The sequence below is a fragment of the Protopterus annectens genome, chromosome 2.part1 (assembly GCF_019279795.1).
Source record: "Protopterus annectens isolate FY-2018-M chromosome 2.part1, PAN1.0, whole genome shotgun sequence".
Lineage (NCBI taxonomy): Eukaryota > Metazoa > Chordata > Ceratodontiformes > Protopteridae > Protopterus > Protopterus annectens.
The window spans coordinates 1,343,656,075-1,343,677,787 of record NC_056729.1 but is presented as its reverse complement, the minus strand read 5'-3'; the positions used below and the strand labels follow the sequence as shown (position 1 = coordinate 1,343,677,787).

The following is a 21,713-nucleotide window of genomic DNA, read 5'->3' as shown; positions in this document are numbered from 1 at the left end:
CTGTGTGTGTCACCTCATCCAATTGTGATAAAAAACACCTCTCAACTTCTTAGCACAAGAATCAGGAACAAAGCCAAAAAATGAACGACAGCTCCCTGAAGTCAGGGAAAGGTTTTAAATATTGCTGTTATGCATTTAAAAAAGTTACTAAAGTAACAAATTTTACATTAGCATGCATTTTCTGAAGGATTTAAAGTCTGAAACTCAAATATCTTTGATACTTAGTCACTGCAATTATCAGTGATTTGCCAGAAAACACACACACACACACACACACATACATTTTAAGAGGAATAAATGAAAACTATTAGGCAAAATCAGCAGCATTCAGCAAAATCAGGAATGACTGAGAGTATTGTAATTTCAGCTTTGTTTCACATAAGTACCCAAACTATTCCAACTTATCTCAAATAAATGCACATAAGTCCTGCAAAGCTAGATGGTTAAATGAGCAAACAATGGTGTAAGTCAAGAACACTATGCCTCCTAAATTGAGTGAGGCATGCAAATCCATTACATTATATTATATTATGCCTAAATTGTCCTCGATTGACCAGTCACTTCTTAAAGTTATGGATTTGCACATGTTGTGGGAAGTTATTGCAAATTAACTAACTCCATTAGCATACAAACATTCATAGACAACACTCCCTCTTGAATGCAATGCTAACTTATGCCATTTTCTTTAATATCTATGGTAAACAGTAATACCTTCTCAAGCTCTTAACAGAAGAATCAGGGACAAATCCAAAACATAATGATGAACAAATGCATATGATATATGTATAAATTTGCTAGAATAACAGGTTTACATTACTATTCATTTCTGAAGGATATGAAGTCAGAAATTCAAATGTCCTAATAATTACAGGTCTCAATGCTTTGCAAGAAAACCACAGACACTACAAGGAACAGACCAACTTATTTGATGCCAAATCAGGAACATTCTGTAAAATTAGAGTTAATTGACAGCCATGCTGATAACAAACAGCTGATGCTCAGAATTGAAGAATCAGAAAGAAAGAACTGTCAGAATAGTAGAAAATTATATCATTACTGAAGTGTATTTATTAGCAAAAAAAATCAAATTGATGTATTACTTTGGCAAAAGTACAATGCAAGATTGCTATGGTTAAAGGGTTGTTTAATGACTATTCATTAGCTACATTCTGTGCAATGATTCCATTGCTAATACATATTAATTAATTCTACATACCATCTTGTAAAGGGTATGCATAAGTTACAATAAACAAGACATGCTGGAGGGATAAATTTCTGTCCCAGAGACTTCTCATACTCTGGAACAAGCTACCCATCTATGTCAAGCAAAGTTCCTCATTAGCACTCTTCAAGAAAAATCTTGATGAGTGGATGGGAAATAGGAAATACACCCCGGGGATCACTTCTGTGGCTCTGCTCGACAGGGGCACAGGAAAATAACTTTCTTGCATGGCGTAAGCCAGGGAACCTTGTTGGCTAGGCTTACTTAGGCCCTTGGGCGGGCCGATAGCCTAGTACCTGCCTATGAACCTATGACTCTATTACACTGTTGCAGTATTTGGGCACAGTTTGCTATAGCATAAGGGGAGCAAGATACTATTTGACACCATCACCTTTTTGACTTTTAAGTTATAGTATACCGTTCTATACTATCATCCAGATGACAAGAAGGTTAGATACTTTTATCCACACGAGGCATCCACTCTGTTTATATTGCTGCATATGTTTCATGTGACTATGTTAATAAAAAAAGAGAAATGTAAAATACCTGTTTGAAGACAAAGCCAACAAATAATGAGGAACAAAGATCCAAAATCAGGAACATATCTTAAATATCACTCTTAATTGCATATAAAGTTACAAGAACACCAGTTTTCTATTAGCATACATTTTCTGAAGGAAACTCAAATGTCTGTCATACTTAGTGACTGTAATTATCAGGTATTTGTCAGATAAATGCATTTTTATTTCAGGAGAAAACCAAAAATATGAGGCAAAATCTATAGCATTCCTCAAAGTCAGGTAAAGGCAAGAGCTACAAAATTTCAGGTTTATTTCACAGAAATACTAGTCACAATTATTCCAACTTATTTCACACAAATGCACCCAAGTCATGCAAAACCAAATTGTTAACTATGGAAACAATAAGAGGGTAAGGCATTTCCTTATGAAAGTAGCCTAAAACCTCAACACTCAGCAGTTAAAGTCACTTTACAGTGTACACCTCATCAAACTGCGAAAAAAAAAGAAAAAACTACTCTCAGCCTCTTAGCATAAAAATCAGGACAATGCAAAAAAGTAATGAAGGACAAAGGCACACATGTGCACATAGTAATGACTGCAATCCTAAATGATATACAATAAAAAAACATATTTTTTATGAGGAATTGGCTAACAATATAAGGTAAAACTATAAGGTTAAATTGAGGATGTTCTACAAAATCTGGTAGTTTACTTGCCTGCAGCATGACTGGTCTAATGTTTCCAATTTCCAGCCACTGCCATCATCATTCAAAACTCCTTAACAACGTATGTTGCTCTCATCTTGGTCCATCACCTCAGTGACATGGACATGTACTATATGAGTGCAAACAACTGATTTAGCCACCCAAGTATACACAGAAACTTGTGGTGACATTTAAACACAAAAGCTTCCAAAGTAAGCGACTGTTACTGTTAGCACATAAGCTAATTAAAATGAATTATCACTGCTGATTGTATCATATGTTATTTCAAATGGCCACAAGCCTTGATGAGATGGGCCCCTACAGTGACAGCCCCTGGAAAGTTGCCCAAATTGCTTCTATTATAATCCACCAGTGGACAGAATGATAAGAAGGCAATCAAGCAGATATTCAGTGTCCAACAGTGTATACTTGGATTTCAAGAAATATTCCATAGTATCAGCGGTCCAAAGAAACTAAAGGAATCACAATCCATAATTAACCCACTTGCAAAATATTGCAAAACACTACATATATCCTGAATGTATGAAATTAAAATTATTGAAAAAGAAGAAAAGAAAACAGCAGTAAAAAAGGCATTTGTCATTCCCAGGTCATCAAACTGAGATCAGACAATCATACACAGTCTGGATCAGGGTAAGGCTTCTCCTGAAACAATGAAGTAAAGCAGCAGTGCTGTAGAATGTGTTGTTAGTATTCATGAGCACATTCTATGGCACATTCTACGGCACATTCTACAGCACATTCTACAGCAGTGCTGTAGAATGTGCTCATGTGCTAACAGCATCAAGATAAAGTAATGGAACAGAGAGCTGACAACATCATCACAGGCCACATCAAAATGTACAACCACAGCATCAAATATCTAATATTCATACATACTCACAGTCTTTATGAAGAAAATAAGGATATAGTCCTAGATTTCAAAGGTTATCCTCTTGACTGTCCAGTTGTCAAAAGGAAATTGTTGACAGGATAAGCTTACTGATGGTGATGACCTCTTGAAGTAAGTTTTGCCAATAGTGTCCACAGATGTCAGGTGGTTTAGAAGGATAAAGGCCTAACTGCAACTCTTGTGACCCATGTCATATTAGCGGCACAGGTGACTGATGGAATTGCAGGGAAGGGATGACCATGCCTATTCTCAGGGAGGGCAGCAATGTGAGCCTGTCCTGAGACAATCTCTGGTGGTAATTGAGGATATTACTGGGAGAAAGCATGGCCCAAAGAGGAGGCAGAGGATGTATCTGGCTAAGTTGTTGTGGAGATGGGGTGATACACTGCAACAACCCCAATGCATGCCTGCCACTTGAATGCAACCATGTCACTGCAAGGGGGGAGTGGGTAGGGCATATAATAACCACCCTCAGATGGATGTGGAGTTGTCTGAATCCCCAGACAGTCCTTAGGACAAATGGATTTGAGCAGATATGTGTACGAGTACCAGTCTAAAAATTGTATTTACTTTTATTAGTTTACATTTGTTAACCAGGGGTCTCTGACTGGGCCAAAGGCCCTTTTTCAGCAGAGGCCTGGGGAGAAATGTTCCACACAGAAAGACAATTACAGATACATTTGGGTGTTTAAACAGTATCACAATGCATACAAATTTACCATGGACATATTTTTACAGTGGCACAGTACAGGGGAATCATAAATCATTCATTAATAATACGAATAATTAATAGATTTCATGGTATCCAGTTGTGGTTTGAAACACAATACAGTACATACATAGTACATTAGATTATTTTTGTAGTAGTATGAAGACAGCCCAATAGAAGAAAATCAACCTTCATTAGTAATATAAATCATTACATAGTTTCATGGTAACCATTTGTAATTAGAACTGTGGTAGTACTAGTTAATGTCTTGGTTTAAAAGTAGTAATTATTTAACTTGACGGGGTCAGTATATGTGAGTGAGAGTGAGAATTTAGTAAAGTAAGATGGGCATAGTATATGTGCCTTGTCTGATTGCTCTAGCCTGGGGAGCAGTCATTGCACAGCCATGCTATGACTGCAAAAAGTACTCACATCATCTCCAGCAGGTATTTATCAAACTTCCACAATACACACTAGAAAAGAAAAAAAAAATGGAATGAAAATGGACACTCACACTGTTTTCCCCTGTACCATTTTGCTTGCCCTTTTCAAAACCCCGTGCCACTGTTTGCATGTACATCAATATTACAAAGAACTTGCACCCCATCACACTTTTCAAGAGAGACTATTTGAGGAAAGGTAATCCCTTGTAGCTAGTGTGCATTTCAGGTGTTTTCCTATTATTAGTTGTTGACACACATATATATATATATATATATATATATATATATATATATATATATATATATATATATATATAGATAAAAGACATATGTATATGCGTGTGTTTGTGTGTTTAAAACTGTTCAGTGTCAGTCTCTAAACAGGTTTATGCTGGTCAAATGGAGGACAACAATTGTAATCGCCCCTTGCATAAGTGGATCAGACATTACTGGAGAAAACTGCATTTGTTTTCAGGATTGTTTTTTGTAGTGGACATTTTTCATTAAAGAAGTTTACTATTTATGTTTTTCTGGTGCTGGATATTATTTTTTTCTTTTGTTTGTACATATTGGAGTACCTTCATTATAGCTTTTGCATCAGTGTGGTGGATTTTATATATATATATATATATATATATATATATATATATATATATATATATACATGCTGGATTAATAATAGTGAGCATTTTGTTAATATTGTTATTTGTAACATGTAAGTGTCTCATTTACATTGCAACATTTGTGTTCTGACAGGTTACTGTATGTATTAAACATAATTTAGGATAGATTACATTGATTGCTACTTAATTCATTGTTTATTTGAGTCAGTTATTGGAAGGAACTTGTGTATAAAATAGTTGAGCTAAACCCTCATCTTCAGGAAGATATTTGCTCATGATGAAGATCAACTTTGTGGCTAAGCAAATGTTATGGCTTATATTTCCTGTATCTTAAAAGGAAGCTAGTTTTTCATGGTGAAGACTAACGTGGTAAGCAAGTGCTGTTACTGATGTTTGTGGGTCCTGATCTGGAAATTCCAATGGGGAGTGTTATGTGTATTGGCCCATGGAGTATCTGAGATGGTGCTTTCTAAACTTGGATAAAAGAGGTCCAGAGGAACCATTGCTGAAAGCTATGTCTGTGTCATAAACCAGAAGCTGGACGGGCTCATTGGTAATGAATGAATCTTGGAAGACAGAGAGTCTGTTTTGTATATAAATAGAAAGGAACAGTGCTTATAATGTTGTGAGGCTGCCATGTTGGACCATTTGTTTCACTGTATCTATCTATCTGTCTGTCTATCTATTTATAAAAAAACTTCAAACAATTGCACAAATTGAAAAAATGCATGGGCCATAAACACCATTCAGAAGCACAAAGTCCATTACCAGTACAATAGATTGCAAAATACTGTACTGACCACAGGAATAATCCAAAAAGGCAAACATGGCATCTGTAGTGCTTATAACTAAAGTGCTTTGATTTAAAGACATTTTATATACTAATGCCCATCACCATGTGTCCGAGTTTCACTACAGCAAACATATTCAAGAAACTAATGTAAATATTAAGGTATAAACCAAATTGATTCAATTGCATCTCATTCAAGAATAACTTTTGTGGTAAACAATAAATACAGATGTACCATTAGATCCATGGCATTCAGTAAATGATTTAATAAATCTAAAACATCATCATCCGGAGAACAGTAAATGTATCCTCTAGTACACAAAAGCAGCAGTAGTATATCAAAATAGAGAAGACCGTAGCACAGAAAAAGATTAGCGCTTTCACATCTTACTGACACATCCTCAGATCATATAAAGTACAATATTAAAATGCACATTGAAATATACAATTAATACAAAATAACCAATAGAAAGTGCTAATCTTTTTAGACTAAATTGTTTATGCACTTTTTCCATGCTGTGGTCTCCTCTATTTTGATATACTACTGAAACCATTAAATAAACACACAAATAACTGTAATAAATATGAAAATGTAAAAACATAATAAACATGTGCTGTACCTGAACTCTGTTAATGTAATGAATTGCAAAATATATTTATTTTGTATAAATTAAACATTGCCATGAAGAACTTTGAATTAATAAGCACCAAGCTGTAAATAGGTTAAAGCTCAATACCATACTATTATAGTGACCTCTATTGGTCTAAATCATAAATAACATCATATTTACAATAGAATCTATGAAATGTATTCAATAAGGAATATAAATTATATAATACAGAAAAACTACTTAGTACCACTCAGTACCACCAAGATGAGCCAGAGAAATTAATGAAAAAATGACAGCAGGCTACATATTATAACAATTGTACATTGTGCCTAAGTTGATAATTTAGTTTTGTTCCTTTCCAGCCGATATTTTTTACCAGTATGATTGATTAATATTTCTAACATGAACTTTGTCAATGCCTTTAAAAATAAAATCTGCACACTGATGTTTCACTTCTGCTCATACAACTAGTTTTAGCAATCAGGTATAGTCAAATCCTCTGTTTCTACTTATTTCTCGTCTGTCCAATGTAAAATGTGTCATGGGAACAGACCACTCTGTAAATTATCCACTGTGTTTTGCATGCAATAGTATGTCTAATTTCAAAAACATTTCCTTTATTGGCAGATGTAAAATGTTTCCTCTGGCAACTAAAAGTACAAAATGTACAATTGTCACAGGGAATTGAACCTCACAAATTAGAGTTCATCTCAGAATGTATATGGCTGTAATCTTTATGTCTGGACAAAAGTTGCCCAAGATTTTTTCCTCTTTATAAGAAAATCTGCAATGTTATGGTAGGATAGTAGAAAAAAAAACTTAGAGATAATTAATAAATGCCAGTGATTTAGTATGACAGACCAGATTTTAAAGGTACTGGTGTTGTATGATAAACTACATTTGATCCCAAGACTATTGTCATCACAACCAGTTTTCCTGTTGTATGTTAATACATAAAACCTCTGCTTATTCTTTCTGTCTTTTCAGTAGCTGAAGAGATACATTTTGGAATAACCCTTCTGAAACAATGTGTTTTTTTAAGAACAGTCAGAGAGCTCACTGTAAATATTTTTCATCCTCAAAAATTGTGGGTATGGATTATTATTCTTAATGTGGCAGAGATGATAGCTACATGCTAACAATAGGGAGTGCTTTGTAAATGGTGTCCTATACAATGTAGAAATGAATGACCCATCTAACAGTTTAGTTACCATCTCAAACATTCATGGTGAATAGATTAGAATTGTAAGTCATTGCCATTAATATATGAAACAAACTATTTATAATATTATCAGGAGACCCTTTATATTTGCTTGGGATATCTTGCAAGTACCCTATGTTTATGGACATAAGACTTGATTTTAATCTCTGTGTTTCTAAGATGTAGCCAAAGAATACACTTATGCTGTACTGACAAGGTCATATAAAGACTGAGACATGCATGTCTACAGCTAGTGGGGTTTGTTTTTATTGGCCTGACTATACCAAGGAAAAAAAGTAAAAAGTTATGGGAATTCAGAGGTCATGCAACTGAAACACTGGTATTTCCATACATACCATGGGCCTCTACTGCAGAAGGTTTAAGGCATTGTAGAGTAAAGACTCTTTATTGGTTAGGTATATCGTGTGTGTGTTGATCAGTATGTTGAATATTAATTTATTTGACTATGAATTTGGGTGGGTAAGGATCACAAATTGCATTAATGTTGATTTTTTTTTCAGCTGCATGATGTTTGATTATTTTTTGGTAATATAAGGGGAACTGGGCTAGGAGTGTGTACAATGGCTGCAGGCTAGGGCCAGTTAAGGTGATGTTTTGTGATGTGTGTGTGCATGAATGTTTTGGAGTGTGTGAGTTTGTCAAGCAACAGTTTTTTCAGACAGTGTGGTGTTGAATGTTTTTGTGTGTATCTGTGTGTGTGTGTAAGTGTGGTTGCATGACTCATACCTCTCAACTGTCCAGATTTTCTCAGTATGTCCAGATTTTTACCGCATATTTTGTCCTGTTCTTCAAAACGTTTGTGTTTTTCGCAAATTATCAAGGACTGAAATCATTAAATGAAAAGATGTTTGAGTTACAAACTTCATATCCTCCAAAAATGTTTTGTAATACAAAACTTTTTATTCTAACAAGAGTAATACTTAAAATCTGGTCACATTTTTGGGCCTTTGATCCCCCATTATTTTAAGAGTTGTCCAGAATTGTTGTGCTAAGAGGTTGAGAGGTATGGTGTGGGTGCATATGTGGATGTTTGGGTGTGTGAGTGTGTGAGAGTGTTTTGGGCTAGGATTAGAGTAAGGGATAGAGTATTGGATAGATATAGTGCTATTCATGTGTGATGATGTGTGTGTGTGTGTGTGTGTGTGTGTGTGTGTGTGTGTGTGTGTGTGTGTGTGTGTGTGTGTGTGTGTGTGTGTGTGTGTGTGTGTGTGTGTGTGTGTGTGTGTGTGTGTGTGTGTGTGTGTGTGTGTGTGTGTGCGTCTATGCGTGTGTGTGTGTGTGTGTGTGTGTGTGTGCGTGAGTGTCCAAGTGTCTTGATTAGTGGTACTGTTAGGGAAAAGGGCTTCTTTGTGAATTAATGTGTAGTGTTAGAGTTAGAGGCTGAATTAGGGTGAGCATGCATGGGTAGGGTGAGCTGAGTGTGTAGAGTTCAGTGCTTAAATATTTACTCAAAGTGACAAGCTTTCTGCTCTTATACAGTCTGGATTTTTTTGTTGACCACAAACGCCTGCATATCATGAGTACTGTAACTAAAGGGTTAACATTATCAGGATGGGATCAATTGCAACAGGATTACAAAGGATCTTGACATTGAAGACTTCTGCTCTGCTACTAAATAAATATAATATATTAGTTGTTTGTTCCCGAGCATGGAGGATAAGGAGAGAGGGGCTTAAAGTTGCAACTCAAATTGTAGCACTGCCAAGTAATGTTGCACTAAACATTTGTAAAATTTAATAAAGAAGATAAAAATAACACATGTTGTGAAGCTGATTTTCTTATTCAGATCTGAGTAGTTGGGAGTAAAAGGAATTAAATGGCTAGACAACTGAGTATTTCCATGACCCAAGAATCAATAAGTCATCTCCTGTATGTCTTCAAAGCACAACAGATATAACATAAACTGTGATTGTGTTTCATTCGCTGAAAATGTAAGTTCTTTATGATGAATCCACATAGTTGTAATGCTCATCTAACAAAAGTTAAGGAAGTTAATAAACTTGAAATGCTATATTATTAGGGGGCAGCTTCAGCTAGTATAAATATTAATGCCATTACATGGAAACACACAGGGGCAGACATCACAGCTGTCATCACTATTTTCAGGCTTGATTACTCTAGGCCACAGAAAATTACCTTACATGACCAACATGCTACTGGCATCTATATTTATAGAAAGAGGCACACATTTTACATCTCCCTTTTCAGAAATAAAAATAAATGGCATTGTGTGTAAGAATTTTGTAATACCATAATACCGTTCATTAAAGTTGTGATGCCACCACTGCCACCAATATATGATAGCCACCACTGCCACCAATATGTGACGTCCCCACACTGTGGTCAGTAATCAAGGAGCCTGAATCCTCATCACTGACACTGGAGAGAGACATGCACTTGGAATACAAATGGATACATTCAATATTTCCAGATGCAGACCTCTCTGCATCAAGCACAATTTCCCCTTAAGAGCACACAAGGCACACACTCAATCCAGGTGGGTGTCTCTATCTGTCTTCTTCCAGGTCCCCAGTAAGACTCCCCACTAGTACAGATGCAGAATTAAGTCCTCAGCTGAGTGCCCAAACCAAGTAATCCTCCACTCTCTCTGTGAAACCAGTGCTTCATGTCCCTGCTCCAAGTAGCTCACACACACACACACACACACACACACACACACACACACACACACACACACACGCGTGCACACACACGCGCACACACACACACACACACACACACACACACACACACACACACACACACACACACCTGGGAAAGGCTGGTGCAGGTTTACTAGCTATGCTCCCTTCTGCTCAGACTATAAGGTAGTTATCACTGCCACCAAGCAGTACAAAGCCAGCTACCTAAGGCTCTTGCAAGGGTACACAATTATACTGAGTGAAATTAATATTAATAGAAATAGTAATGACCAAACAGCCAGGCTTTCAGGAATGGCCAGAGTTATCACCAAATAAATATATGCAAATACTCTCAAAGCTTAAGTGTGCTGTGGTGGTACGGCGGTAGCGTTGTTACCTCACAGCAAGAGGTTCTCCCATTCGATTCTCGGCTGGGCTTGGGAGTGCCTTCTGTGTGGAGTCTGCATGTCCTCCCCACGGTTGGGTAGCGTTCAAAAGACATGTGTGCGGAAATGGGTGTGCCTTTGTTGAAGGTTGGGGGTCGAGCTGGCACCTCAGCATTTCATAAAAATCTACTGCCAATCATTAGCGGACCAGAGTTCCACTGTGGCGACCCCTTACCGAGAAAAGCCGAAAGACAAACAACAACACTCAAAGCTTAAGTATTCTCTAAAAGGACCAGCCACAATGAAAAGTTTAAATATATTTAATAATAAATAATAAAAGAACAAGAAAATGCTAAATGTCTATTTACAGTAAACACCAGAGATTCATTCATAGGGAATATTAAAAATAACACTGATGGGAGGTTTCACACAGTTATAGAAAAAAACATACTTCTAATCTCACTATATTTTCCTGATTAATCTAAAAGAATTACTGTTCCCTGGTTAAGTTACTTACTGATTAGAGCAAGGCAAGATAATTTCTGGGTGAGTGGTCCTGCTCAGTCTGCCTGACACACTTCTCAGTATAAAATCTAAATATTCTTTCAGAGTTGATTATACAATGATATCACATCTGGTCATCTGACTCTGTTTCCCACACTCTTCAACACTAGAAGCTGCTAGGGTTTAGCACCTATGTGTTACCACACATACAGAAAGAGCTTTGCTCAGATCTCTTTGAAGTCATAAAACCATAAAACACTTTCCTTCCTACAGGAGCTACAAGCTATTCTTTAGCACAGACATTGCATCTCTGGCTAAGTTCAAAACTGTTGGATAACATCTTTATGACTTAACCCATAAATTAACCCTAAACCCATAATTTAGTTTTATATATATTTTAAAGTGTGCTGCAGCCGGATTGTGACTAACCTCTGCTTTGCCAGTATCCTCTGTTGAAACATATACATTTAATTCAGTTACAGTAATGCATGTGCATTTCTTTGCTTTCCAGCAGGGTACACTGTTGATAAATTTTAACACAAACAAACCTCACAAATACATGTTCAGCACAAGTATCTGTACAAATCAGTTTGATATACAAATAACATAATTATTTACAAAATTCCAGCAAGCTCTGCTGGCACATCTCAAAAATCCACTGCCTTATTTATTTTGGCATGGCTGGTAGTACCTTGATAGTATGCTGATATTTTACATGTTTTTTTTCAATCTCGTTTTAAAACATGTATTTCTGAGTAGTATCCCATAATCCTACTGAAAGCAGGAAGAGTTATGTGCTATTTGGTTTTCAAATTTTATGCTAATTGGTAGCCACTTTTCAAGGGCCTTTGTACCTATTTTCAATGTCTGCAGGTTCAGGAGTGTGCACAAGGGCATTTCTCCCCCAGTGAAATTTTGTGCCACCACTAGTGTCCCAGAGAACTAGTCCCTGGAGTACTGAAAAGTAAAAATTATTTTTAATTGATCTCTTCTGAAGTATTCACCTGCTCAGAGTGCAAGCATAGTTTTTTCTACTCAGTAGACTCTCCCATCCAGAACAAAACTCAGCCTTAGTAAGTAAATACTTGAGATTGTTTCAGAGATCCAGGCAGGCAGAGTATCATCATAAATCAGAAAATACATATTTTAACTAAAAGAGCACTGTCTGGTTAAGTGACAAGCTCTAAGTCACACAGTAGGCAAATGGAGGCAGAAAGAATCAAACCCTGTACCCTTAACTACAGAAGGCAGCTCACTAAGAGCTTGGAGCCTTAATCCTCCTACGCAAACTGCCAGCCTCCTTTAACTTCTTTTTTTGATATATCCTGAGGATTATAGTCAGTCAACGCCAGTCATTAGAGTTTTGTAGTTTTCATATTGTTAAGAATATGTACATCCATACAAAACCTGTTGTTGTTCTGTTATCTTTTTAATGGAATTAGAGTTGTTTGGCACTTAAGGCTCGAACCTGTTTGCAAATTGTTTCCTGTAATCAAGAGTACAAGGTCTGAATCCTCCCACCTCAATTTGCCTAGTGTGTGACTATGAACATATCATTCAGAGAGCGCTCCTGAATCACCCATGAAAAGGAATACTTTCTTCAGTTGGTTTACTTGATTACCCCCCCCCCCTCATTATTTTTGGCTTTGTCCAGAATTTGGGTGAACAAATGCTAAGAATTACTTTTGTCTCTTCCTTGTACAATGTGTGGCTTTCTGGGATTCTTTGTGGATTTCTGTGAGTGTCAGACTTTGTGTCCAGGGAATGTTTGTAAATGCAGATTTGTAAGTATATAAGACAAAGAGTTACATTTTTCCAGGTTTTTGGGTGTTTGTCTCTGATTCTTGAAGAATGAGGTTGGGAGGGCATGGGCTGCAATGGGACACAATGTATGGTTCTCACAGTAGTGAGCTGAAATGCACTTTTCAGTCATTATTTATGTATTTGTTCATTTATTTTATTGCAAGCAAACATTTGAATATATGCAGTCCTACAAGGAGTTATAATTGACGGTTGTGTGTGTGTGTGTGTGTGTGTGTGTGTGTGTGTGTGTGTGTGTGTTCATCTTTGAGTAGTTATGGTATAAAAGACATAATCAATTGTCATAAATAAGAACATCATCATATGAGCCATGTTCTTTGGGTAGGCTCCTTGGTTTCATTGTCTTTTCAATGCTAACAGTGTGTTTATTTTTAGCTGTGAATAAATTGGACAGCATGAAGTCTGCAAGTTTACTAATATTCTAACTATAAATGTATTTTTAATTGAACTTGTGTTTTGTGGGCACACAAGTATGAAATGCATGGTGTTTGGGCTGCAACAGTTTGTTGGGCTCTTACTGTAGATGAGTAAGGTTATAAACTATTAATTAGCTACTTCTTGTAGTACAGGTTTTGATTCCCCCACCATTTGTCTTCAGTGTGTTTGTGACTAAGTGACTTCACCAGAGAGTACTCCTGGGCTGATCCTGAGAAGAGATACTTGTGTCCTTTGGCTATCCTAAGCTGTTAGTAAAGGCATTAAACATTTGTCTTTTGAATTCTTCACATACAATCTCAAGTAGTGCTTCACTATATGCTGTTTGTCTATGAATGACAGCAGGTGTCTTGTAGTTTAATGTGTTACCAGTTGTAATTTCCACTACATGGGAATTTCAAGGGAAGAGAGACCTACTGTTGTTCCTGCTAAGTCATTTTTTCAATGTTAAAGTATTTTGTTTTGTTTAGAAAATGACTGGGAGTGTTTTTGCACACAGTTTGAAATAAGTTTTTAAATTAAATGCGACTGTCTGATCACTTTGCAAAAAAGATACAACTTTCTGTTCTAAATTTGTATTATGAGATTTCTTTTTCATTTTTACTGAGGCACAAATGTCTTTGTCCTACTCTTCTGTTTGTTGTAATGTTCGCTACCATTTTGCTTTGTTACATTGTAGTGTACTAATAATTGTTGGGCAAAAAAATTTAAATTTTCCTTGTGCATATTGACAGGATTTGTAAAATATGTAAATACATTATTAGACTATGGCATTTATTTTTTATCTCATAGGAAATGTAGAGAAATGGTCATTGTTTAACAATGGATTGTGGATGAACTGTTACCATGCGTTCCATACTTTTTGGGGGTCCTCAGATGCCCTTCATGTGTCTTACCAGCTAGCTACTGTGCCCCTATTGTACCCCATTAAGAATGAAAAACTGGTGCTGCCACTGTTAAGTACAGTTTTATTATTGAAAGAAACAGCATGTGACTTACTCATACATTCTGTTGTTCATCTATAATTTGATTTAGTTTCTGAATATCAGAAAGAATTCTGCTCTTATATTAGGATTTATTTGTTGCATCATAATGATTGCACCTTGTTTGCAAAGGACCTATTCCATGTTGATGTGTTACTTACTGCTCCTGCACCTAAGTAAGCTGCATGACAAATAAGCTGTTTCTGAAAGTTTGTTTTATTTTTTTCACTATTTATTTTCTGATTTGATACTATAATTCAGCTACAGGATCTTGTGTATCCCTCACTGATTATGAAGCAAGTGGGCCTGAAGAACTCAGTTTTCAGAGAGGAGACAGTATTGAGATTGTTGGCATCCTTGTGGGCTGTCTGCACTGGTTTGTAGGAAGGCATATGTCTACTGGAAAAACAGGATTTGTAAGGACAAATCATGTGAAGCCTGAAGACTTCTTATTCCTGTAAGTAACACCACCATACTCCACCATACTGTATTCTGATGATTTTGCATTGTATATGGTATAGTGGTTCACGATTTAAGGTCTTTTTACTTTAAAGCTCCATGCCCAGTGTTCCAGTCTGACCTTTGTTTCCTGGCTCTGTGAAGTTTGTGTGCCCTTCCCATGTCAAAGTGGGTTTTCTCCTGGTACTTCATATGCTTCAAAAGAAAAAAAAATTTGATTGGCTACTGTAAGCTGTCCAGATATATTGTATTTATCCTTGCATTTGGGGCCCAGGTGGTGGCTAAAAAGGGCTTATGACAACACGGTCACTTAAAAAATGAATGAAATAAACTGAATACACATTCTATTTAAACAGTGAAACTGATATGAACAGTTAAAAGCAAAGCAAAACTGCATAGTTTGTTTTTGAATACGTTCTTAGTCTAACCAAATATTTTGCCACTTTAAATGCTAAAAGACATTTCAAGGTAACAACTGATCTAATTCACCTGCAGAAACTATATGAAAAAAAATAAGTGTAGACTTTGTAACAATAAACTATACTACTGTGTCTGTTCTTTAGACAATGTTTTTCATGCAACTGTCCTATGAAGTGTACATTATGTAACATGTTCTGAAAAATAACATCTATGATAATTAAATCAAACTAGAAGACACACAAAAATAGAAATAAATAATGGAATAATGCATAGCGAAGAAGACAGTATACATGATTTGTGCAGAAAATGACCTGTATTATATTTACTTTTTTTATAGATCAGCTGTCCTGCAGTGTTTTGAAGATGAAAAATATCTGATCAACACACAAAACAGTTTCAGTGAAGAATGCACAATGAATTTGCTGAAGCAAATGTCAAGGACAGATGTCAACTCTGTGTACAGAATGGGTATGTGGAATACAAACTAGCTGTTTTATAGCACATACCTTTTTTCAATGAGGCATTTACATGAAGCTTAGCCTCCATGCTTGTGGGTATCCTATTGTACCAGTTAAAGTTAATTTGATGGGTAAGTGAATCTTATCCACCTGTTAAGATGATCACTTAGGTATGACAATTTGCTTCTGTGCTATAAACAATGACATTTTGCTAAGTAGGAGGCAGATGAATAGTATGTATTAAAGATCCATCAGAATACTTTTCATCATCAATATTTTTAATGTCCATCCCCCATGAGTAAAGCCTTATTGTTTACTTGTATAAAGTAGTTCAAATTAATATTTGCACTGATGATCCCATTTCCATTTCAGTGAAGCTACCGAAAGTACTTTTTAGCAAAGGTATACAACAAATGTTTTAATTGAGAAATTAATGCTCTTCAAATACACCAAATGCACACAGTTGTGTATGACATATAGCAGTCTAGTTTGCTTATATATGGAGATCATGCAAATTCTATAGGTAAGATAATATTAAATTCACCTACATGGAGTTTTCTTCTGCAAAACTGCAAAATTGTCAACATGGATAAGGCACACACACACACATACACACACACACATACACACACACACACTCACTCACAGGCATGCATGCATGCATACACACACACACACACACACACAAGTGTGTGTGCACACATGCACATGGATATATATATATATATATATATATATATATATATATATATATATATATATACGTAGATAGAGAGATATAAAACCACCAAATTCCACATCCTACTCAGCATTTATTTAAACATTATTCACACAGAATCTTAAGTTGAATGTTTAATTACAAATGTATTTTGAGGAAGCGTAAACTGGAGAAGTGATATACGTACAAGTAGTGCCAGATTTTTCTGGTATGATCCTACAGCACAGAACACATCTGAGTTAGTAATGTGGAAGAAAAGTAGTGCAATGTGAAAACATGAAAGAAAAAGAGTGTAAGAGATGTTCAGGCTTAGTAGGAAGAGAATAGTAGATGGAAATGAATAGGGATGAGATGGACATGCTGAAATGTAAGCAACATTTTAAAGAAAAGATGAGAAGAAATTAGAAGGTAGTGCAGGATGGGTAGATAAACACAGATTGACCAAAGAATGAGAGCTTGAAACCTAGAGATCACAGCTGGACAGTGAGTGGATGAGTTAGTGCAGGAAAACATGGACTGGAGAGGAAGAGAAAGAGTTAAGTGTAAAAAAAGGTGGCTGAGAATGAAAGTAAAAGTTTGAGGAAACACAAGCAGTGTAAGTGTCATGTTTGTTTTCATATGAAGGTATAGATAAGCTCTATTTTGGCTTACTATGAATACCTGGAAACTGCATTGGTCGACCAGCATGTGGTTGAAAGGCATTTTTCAAGTCGACAGAATGTAGAACCAAAATACATTGAGTACACTACAACAAATGGGTAGTGTAGTTCGAGTATTTGGGTTTGACATTGTTGACGGAGATCGTGGTTCAGTGATGAACAGGGAATTAGCCCATTCCTCACTGTAGTGTGCAATCTTAGTGTTGGTATATTTAATGTACAGGGTGTTGGGGGGGTAGTACAATTAAAGTACCGTTGACTGTAGAGTGTAACAGTGTGTTAATGTGCATAGCATGGGTGAATGATGTCACCTCCTGCTATGTCGAATACATCAAACTACGGGTGTCAATGTATTCAGTTTTGACCTCTCCAGACTTTCGCTGTTAGGTATTCAGGATTTGACTGGTCAGCCGATGCAGTTTCCAGGTTTTGATAGTAAACCCTCTATTTTACTTCACTTTTTTTTTCTTCTAATTATTGCTCCCTGCTGCTGACCATCAACTTTATCCAGGACCTCTACTCATACACAGTGTCTACTGAATAAGCAATTACTCCTCCAGACTATTTCTGATCCACATTTGGGACTGGGGAGAAACTGAGGTAGCTGGGGCCATATAATACTGTTGCCAGGGAATATTTTTCTTTAATTCTCTACTCCTTGTGCAGGTTATTAATGCCCTAGACATAGTATATTAAAAGGCATTAGCACTGCTTCACCCCTCAGTTCCACAAAGACCTTGACATCAGCAGGACATCCTGTCCACATCTAGGCAGCACTAGTGCTGTCATCTCTGTCCAGTCTGCACCAGGGAGATCTTGTGCTCTGCATAGGAGTCTTTGACTTCCCTCCAGCATGGGTACAACTATTTACCCTGTTTGCTGTGTAAGTTTCCTGAGCTCCTGGGTTACCTGGGTCATATTCTGGGCTATATACTTCTATGCCACCAGTGCAGCCATAGTTAGGTGCATTTAATAATGTTATGATAAATGCAGCAGCATATGGTATATGGAAGTCCTTTAGTGTGGCTTTGAGGCAGACATGGTAATACATACAGAAATACTAATTATTTATTTATTTGACATTTATTTATCGGGAAAGTCCAACTGCACAAGAAAGTGCCCATTTTCACCAGAGGCCTGGGGGAAAAGCTCCACTATCACAGTCTTTGAAAAATCAAAGTACCGATATTTTAAACTACAACATATCATGTTACACTACAAAACATCTAATAAAGATATTTTAAATCACAAAGTATCATGTTATACTACCAAAAATAAGAGTGAAAAAAATGTAATGAGAAAAAGAATATATGTTTCCTAGTAAAGTGCGGTGAAAAACAATAACATGAGTTGGAGAAATCATCATCATCTTTCAGCTGTTCCCATTAGGGGTCACCACAGTGGATCATCTGTTTTCATTTCTTCCTGTCCTCTGCATCTTGATCTGTCACACCAACTACCTGCATGTTCTCTCTCGCCACATCCATAAACCTTATCTTAGGCCTTCCTCTTTTCCTGTTACCTGGTAGCTTCATCCTTAACATCTTTTTCCCGATATACTCAGCATCCCTCCTCAGCACATGTCCAAACCAACGTAATCTTGCCTCTTTGGCTTTGTCTCCAAATCTTCCAACCTGGGCTGACCCTCTAATATACTTATTCCTAATCCTGTCCACCCTCATCCCACCCAGTGCAAATGTTAACATCTTTAACTGTACCACATCCAGCTCTAACTCCTGCGTTTTTGTCAATGCCACTGTCTCCAACTCATATAACATAGCTGGTCTCACTACCCTCTTGTAGACCTTCCCTTTCACTCTTACTGGTACTCATCTGTCACAAATCACTCCTGACACTCTTCTCCACCCACTCCATCCTGCTTGTACTCTCTTCTTCACCTCTCTTCCACACTCACCATTACTCTGAACTATTGATCCCAAGTATTTAAACTCATCCACCTTCGCCACCTCTACTCCTTGCATCCTCACCATTCCTCTATCCTCCCTCTCATTCACACACATATATTCTGTTTAGTCCTGCTGACCTTCATTCCTCTTCTCTCTAGAGTATATCTCCATCTCTCCAGGGTCTCCTCCACCTGTTCCCTACTCTCACTACAGATCACAATGTCATCTGCAAATATCATAGTCCACGGGGGCTCCTGTCTGATCTCGTCTGTCAACCTGTCCATCACCATGGCAAATAAGAAAGGGCTCAGAGCTGATCCTTGATGTAATCCCACCTCCACCTTAAACGCATCTGTCACTCCCACCTCAGACCTCACTGCTGTCACATTACCCTCGTGCATATCCTGTACCACTCTTACATACTTCTCTGACACTCCCGACTTCCTCATACAATACCACAACTCCTCTCTAGGCACCCTGTCATATGCTTTCTCTAAGTCTACAAAAACACAATGCAACTCCTTCTGACCTTCTCTGTACTTCTCCATCAACACTCTCAGAGAAAACATTGCATCTGTAGTGCTCTTTCCCGGCATGAAACCATACTGCTGATCACTAATCATCACCTCCCTTCTTAACCTAGCTTCCACTACTCTTTTCCATAACTTCATGCTGTGACTGATCAATTTAATCCCTCTGTAGTTACTACAGCTCTGCACATCACCCTTATTCTTAAAAATCGGTACCAAAACACTTTTTCTCCATTCCTCAGGCATCCTCTCACTTTGCAAAATTTCCTTAAACAATCTGGTTAAAAACTCTACTGCCATTTCACCTAAACACCTCCATGCTTCCACGGGTATGTCATCTGGACCAACAGCCTTTCCATTCTTCATCCTCTTCATAGCTATCCTTTCTTCCTCCTTGCTAATCCATTGCAGTTTATGATTCACTATCCCCACATCATCCAACCTTCTCTCCCTCTCATTCTCTTCATTCATCAACCCCTCAAAGTACTCTTTCTTTCCATCTGCTCAACACACTGAGTTGGAGAAATATGTGCGGAAAAACTCAGTGGTCATATTATTTGTTACATAGATTAGTATGATAAATGAGGCCTAAGACAATTATAATAAGATATTTAAATATACATTAGAGATTGCATTATTAGAGACAGTAAGGAGGAAATTGATTGATGTCTTAATATGAGAGACGGTGTTCATATTACAGTTATAGAAGGAAGTAAGGATGGAGAGAAGGAGATATAAGAAGAGTGCAGGGTAGGGTGTCTTCAGGTAAATTAGGTGAGTAGGAAGGAAAGAGAAAGAGGTAGAGGAAAGGTCTGCAGAGATGAAGTGGATTAGGTAAGGTAGTGGGGAAAACAAAAGAAAGGAGTGAAGTAGGAGGCTGCAGATGGTTGTGAGGTGTGATCTAGGTTAAAAGCGGTAAGTGAAGTATAGTGAGTAAGTTCAGCAAGGATTGGCACAGGAGCAGGTCCAAGATTTTGTAAAGTATTCTTTTAGGGAGCATTTAAAGGTGGGTAGGTTAGAAATAGTACTGGTGGTTAGAGGTAAGGAGTTCCATTTTTTCCTGCTGAGTATTAGTATAGGCTTTGTCCAGGGGATTTATTTGGTTTATTTATGGTGAAAAGTTGTTTGTCTGCTGATCTAAGAGTTCTTTTAGGGAAATATATGTTAAATAAAGGTCTGAGAGCTGGGCGGGCTCATGGTTTGCATATAGTTTTACGTAGTGTTATAAGCTGAATGTAAGATAGAGGGGGAGTTACAGCCAGCTAAGGGTGTGCAGAGCTTTACAGTGATGAGTAAATGATGATGAATTAGCAGCAAACTTCGCAAATTTGTTGTATCAGCTTTCAAGTTTATTTTTTAAGGAGGATTGTAAATTAGTTGGAGTTGGTGCTCCATAGAGTAGGGAGGGTAGAAGCTAGGTTTTGGCTGAAGTACTTTTTGTGGGTGTGCTCAGAAAATGTTTGTTTCTGTATACAATGCCTAGTTTTTGATGTTTTTTCTTGATATTACTTTGGATGTAGAGGCCACATTTAAGATTATCATCTAATGTGACTCCTAATAGTTTGGTATGGTGGACTAATTTATTTTCAATGCCATTTACTAAAATGATTTTAAAAGATGCTTTGTTAGGGGTGTGAGTTTTTGGAGTAAAGATGAAGAGCTTGTTTTTTGGGGGGGCTGAGTAGGAGTTGTGTTCTTGTAAGCCAGGCTTCAATGGAAATGAAGCTTGTTGAGTGATTTCTGCTTGAAGAGCAGATGATAGTAGAGTTGTCTGCATATTGAATCAAGGTAACTTCACAAGAAGATGAATGTAGGTTATTGATAAAAAATATTGGATAGTAGAGGTCCAAGGCTGGATCCTTGTGGGACTCCTGTGGAAGTGGGAAGGTATGCAGAGATGGATCCTTGCCATTTTACAGCTTGTTGGCTGTTGTCAAGGTAGCTAGAAAACCAGTGAATATATGGAGATGACAGACACAGGATGGAAAGTTGATTGAGGACTTTACTGTGAGACACCATGTCAAAGTCTTTTG

General features: G+C 37.1%; 1 protein-coding gene across 2 annotated transcripts in view; it reads left to right on the top strand.

The window, feature by feature from the left end:
- The window catches only part of SH3TC1 (SH3 domain and tetratricopeptide repeats 1), a 773,464-nt gene that overhangs the window by 449,446 nt on the left and 302,305 nt on the right, over positions 1-21,713 (top strand). For both annotated transcript variants that reach the window (XM_044062806.1, XM_044062804.1), the window contains exons 9-10: positions 14,791-14,986; positions 15,746-15,876. In XM_044062806.1, coding sequence (XP_043918741.1) covers positions 14,791-14,986; positions 15,746-15,876 — 327 coding nt within the window. The remainder of the gene's footprint in view (positions 1-14,790; positions 14,987-15,745; positions 15,877-21,713) is intronic.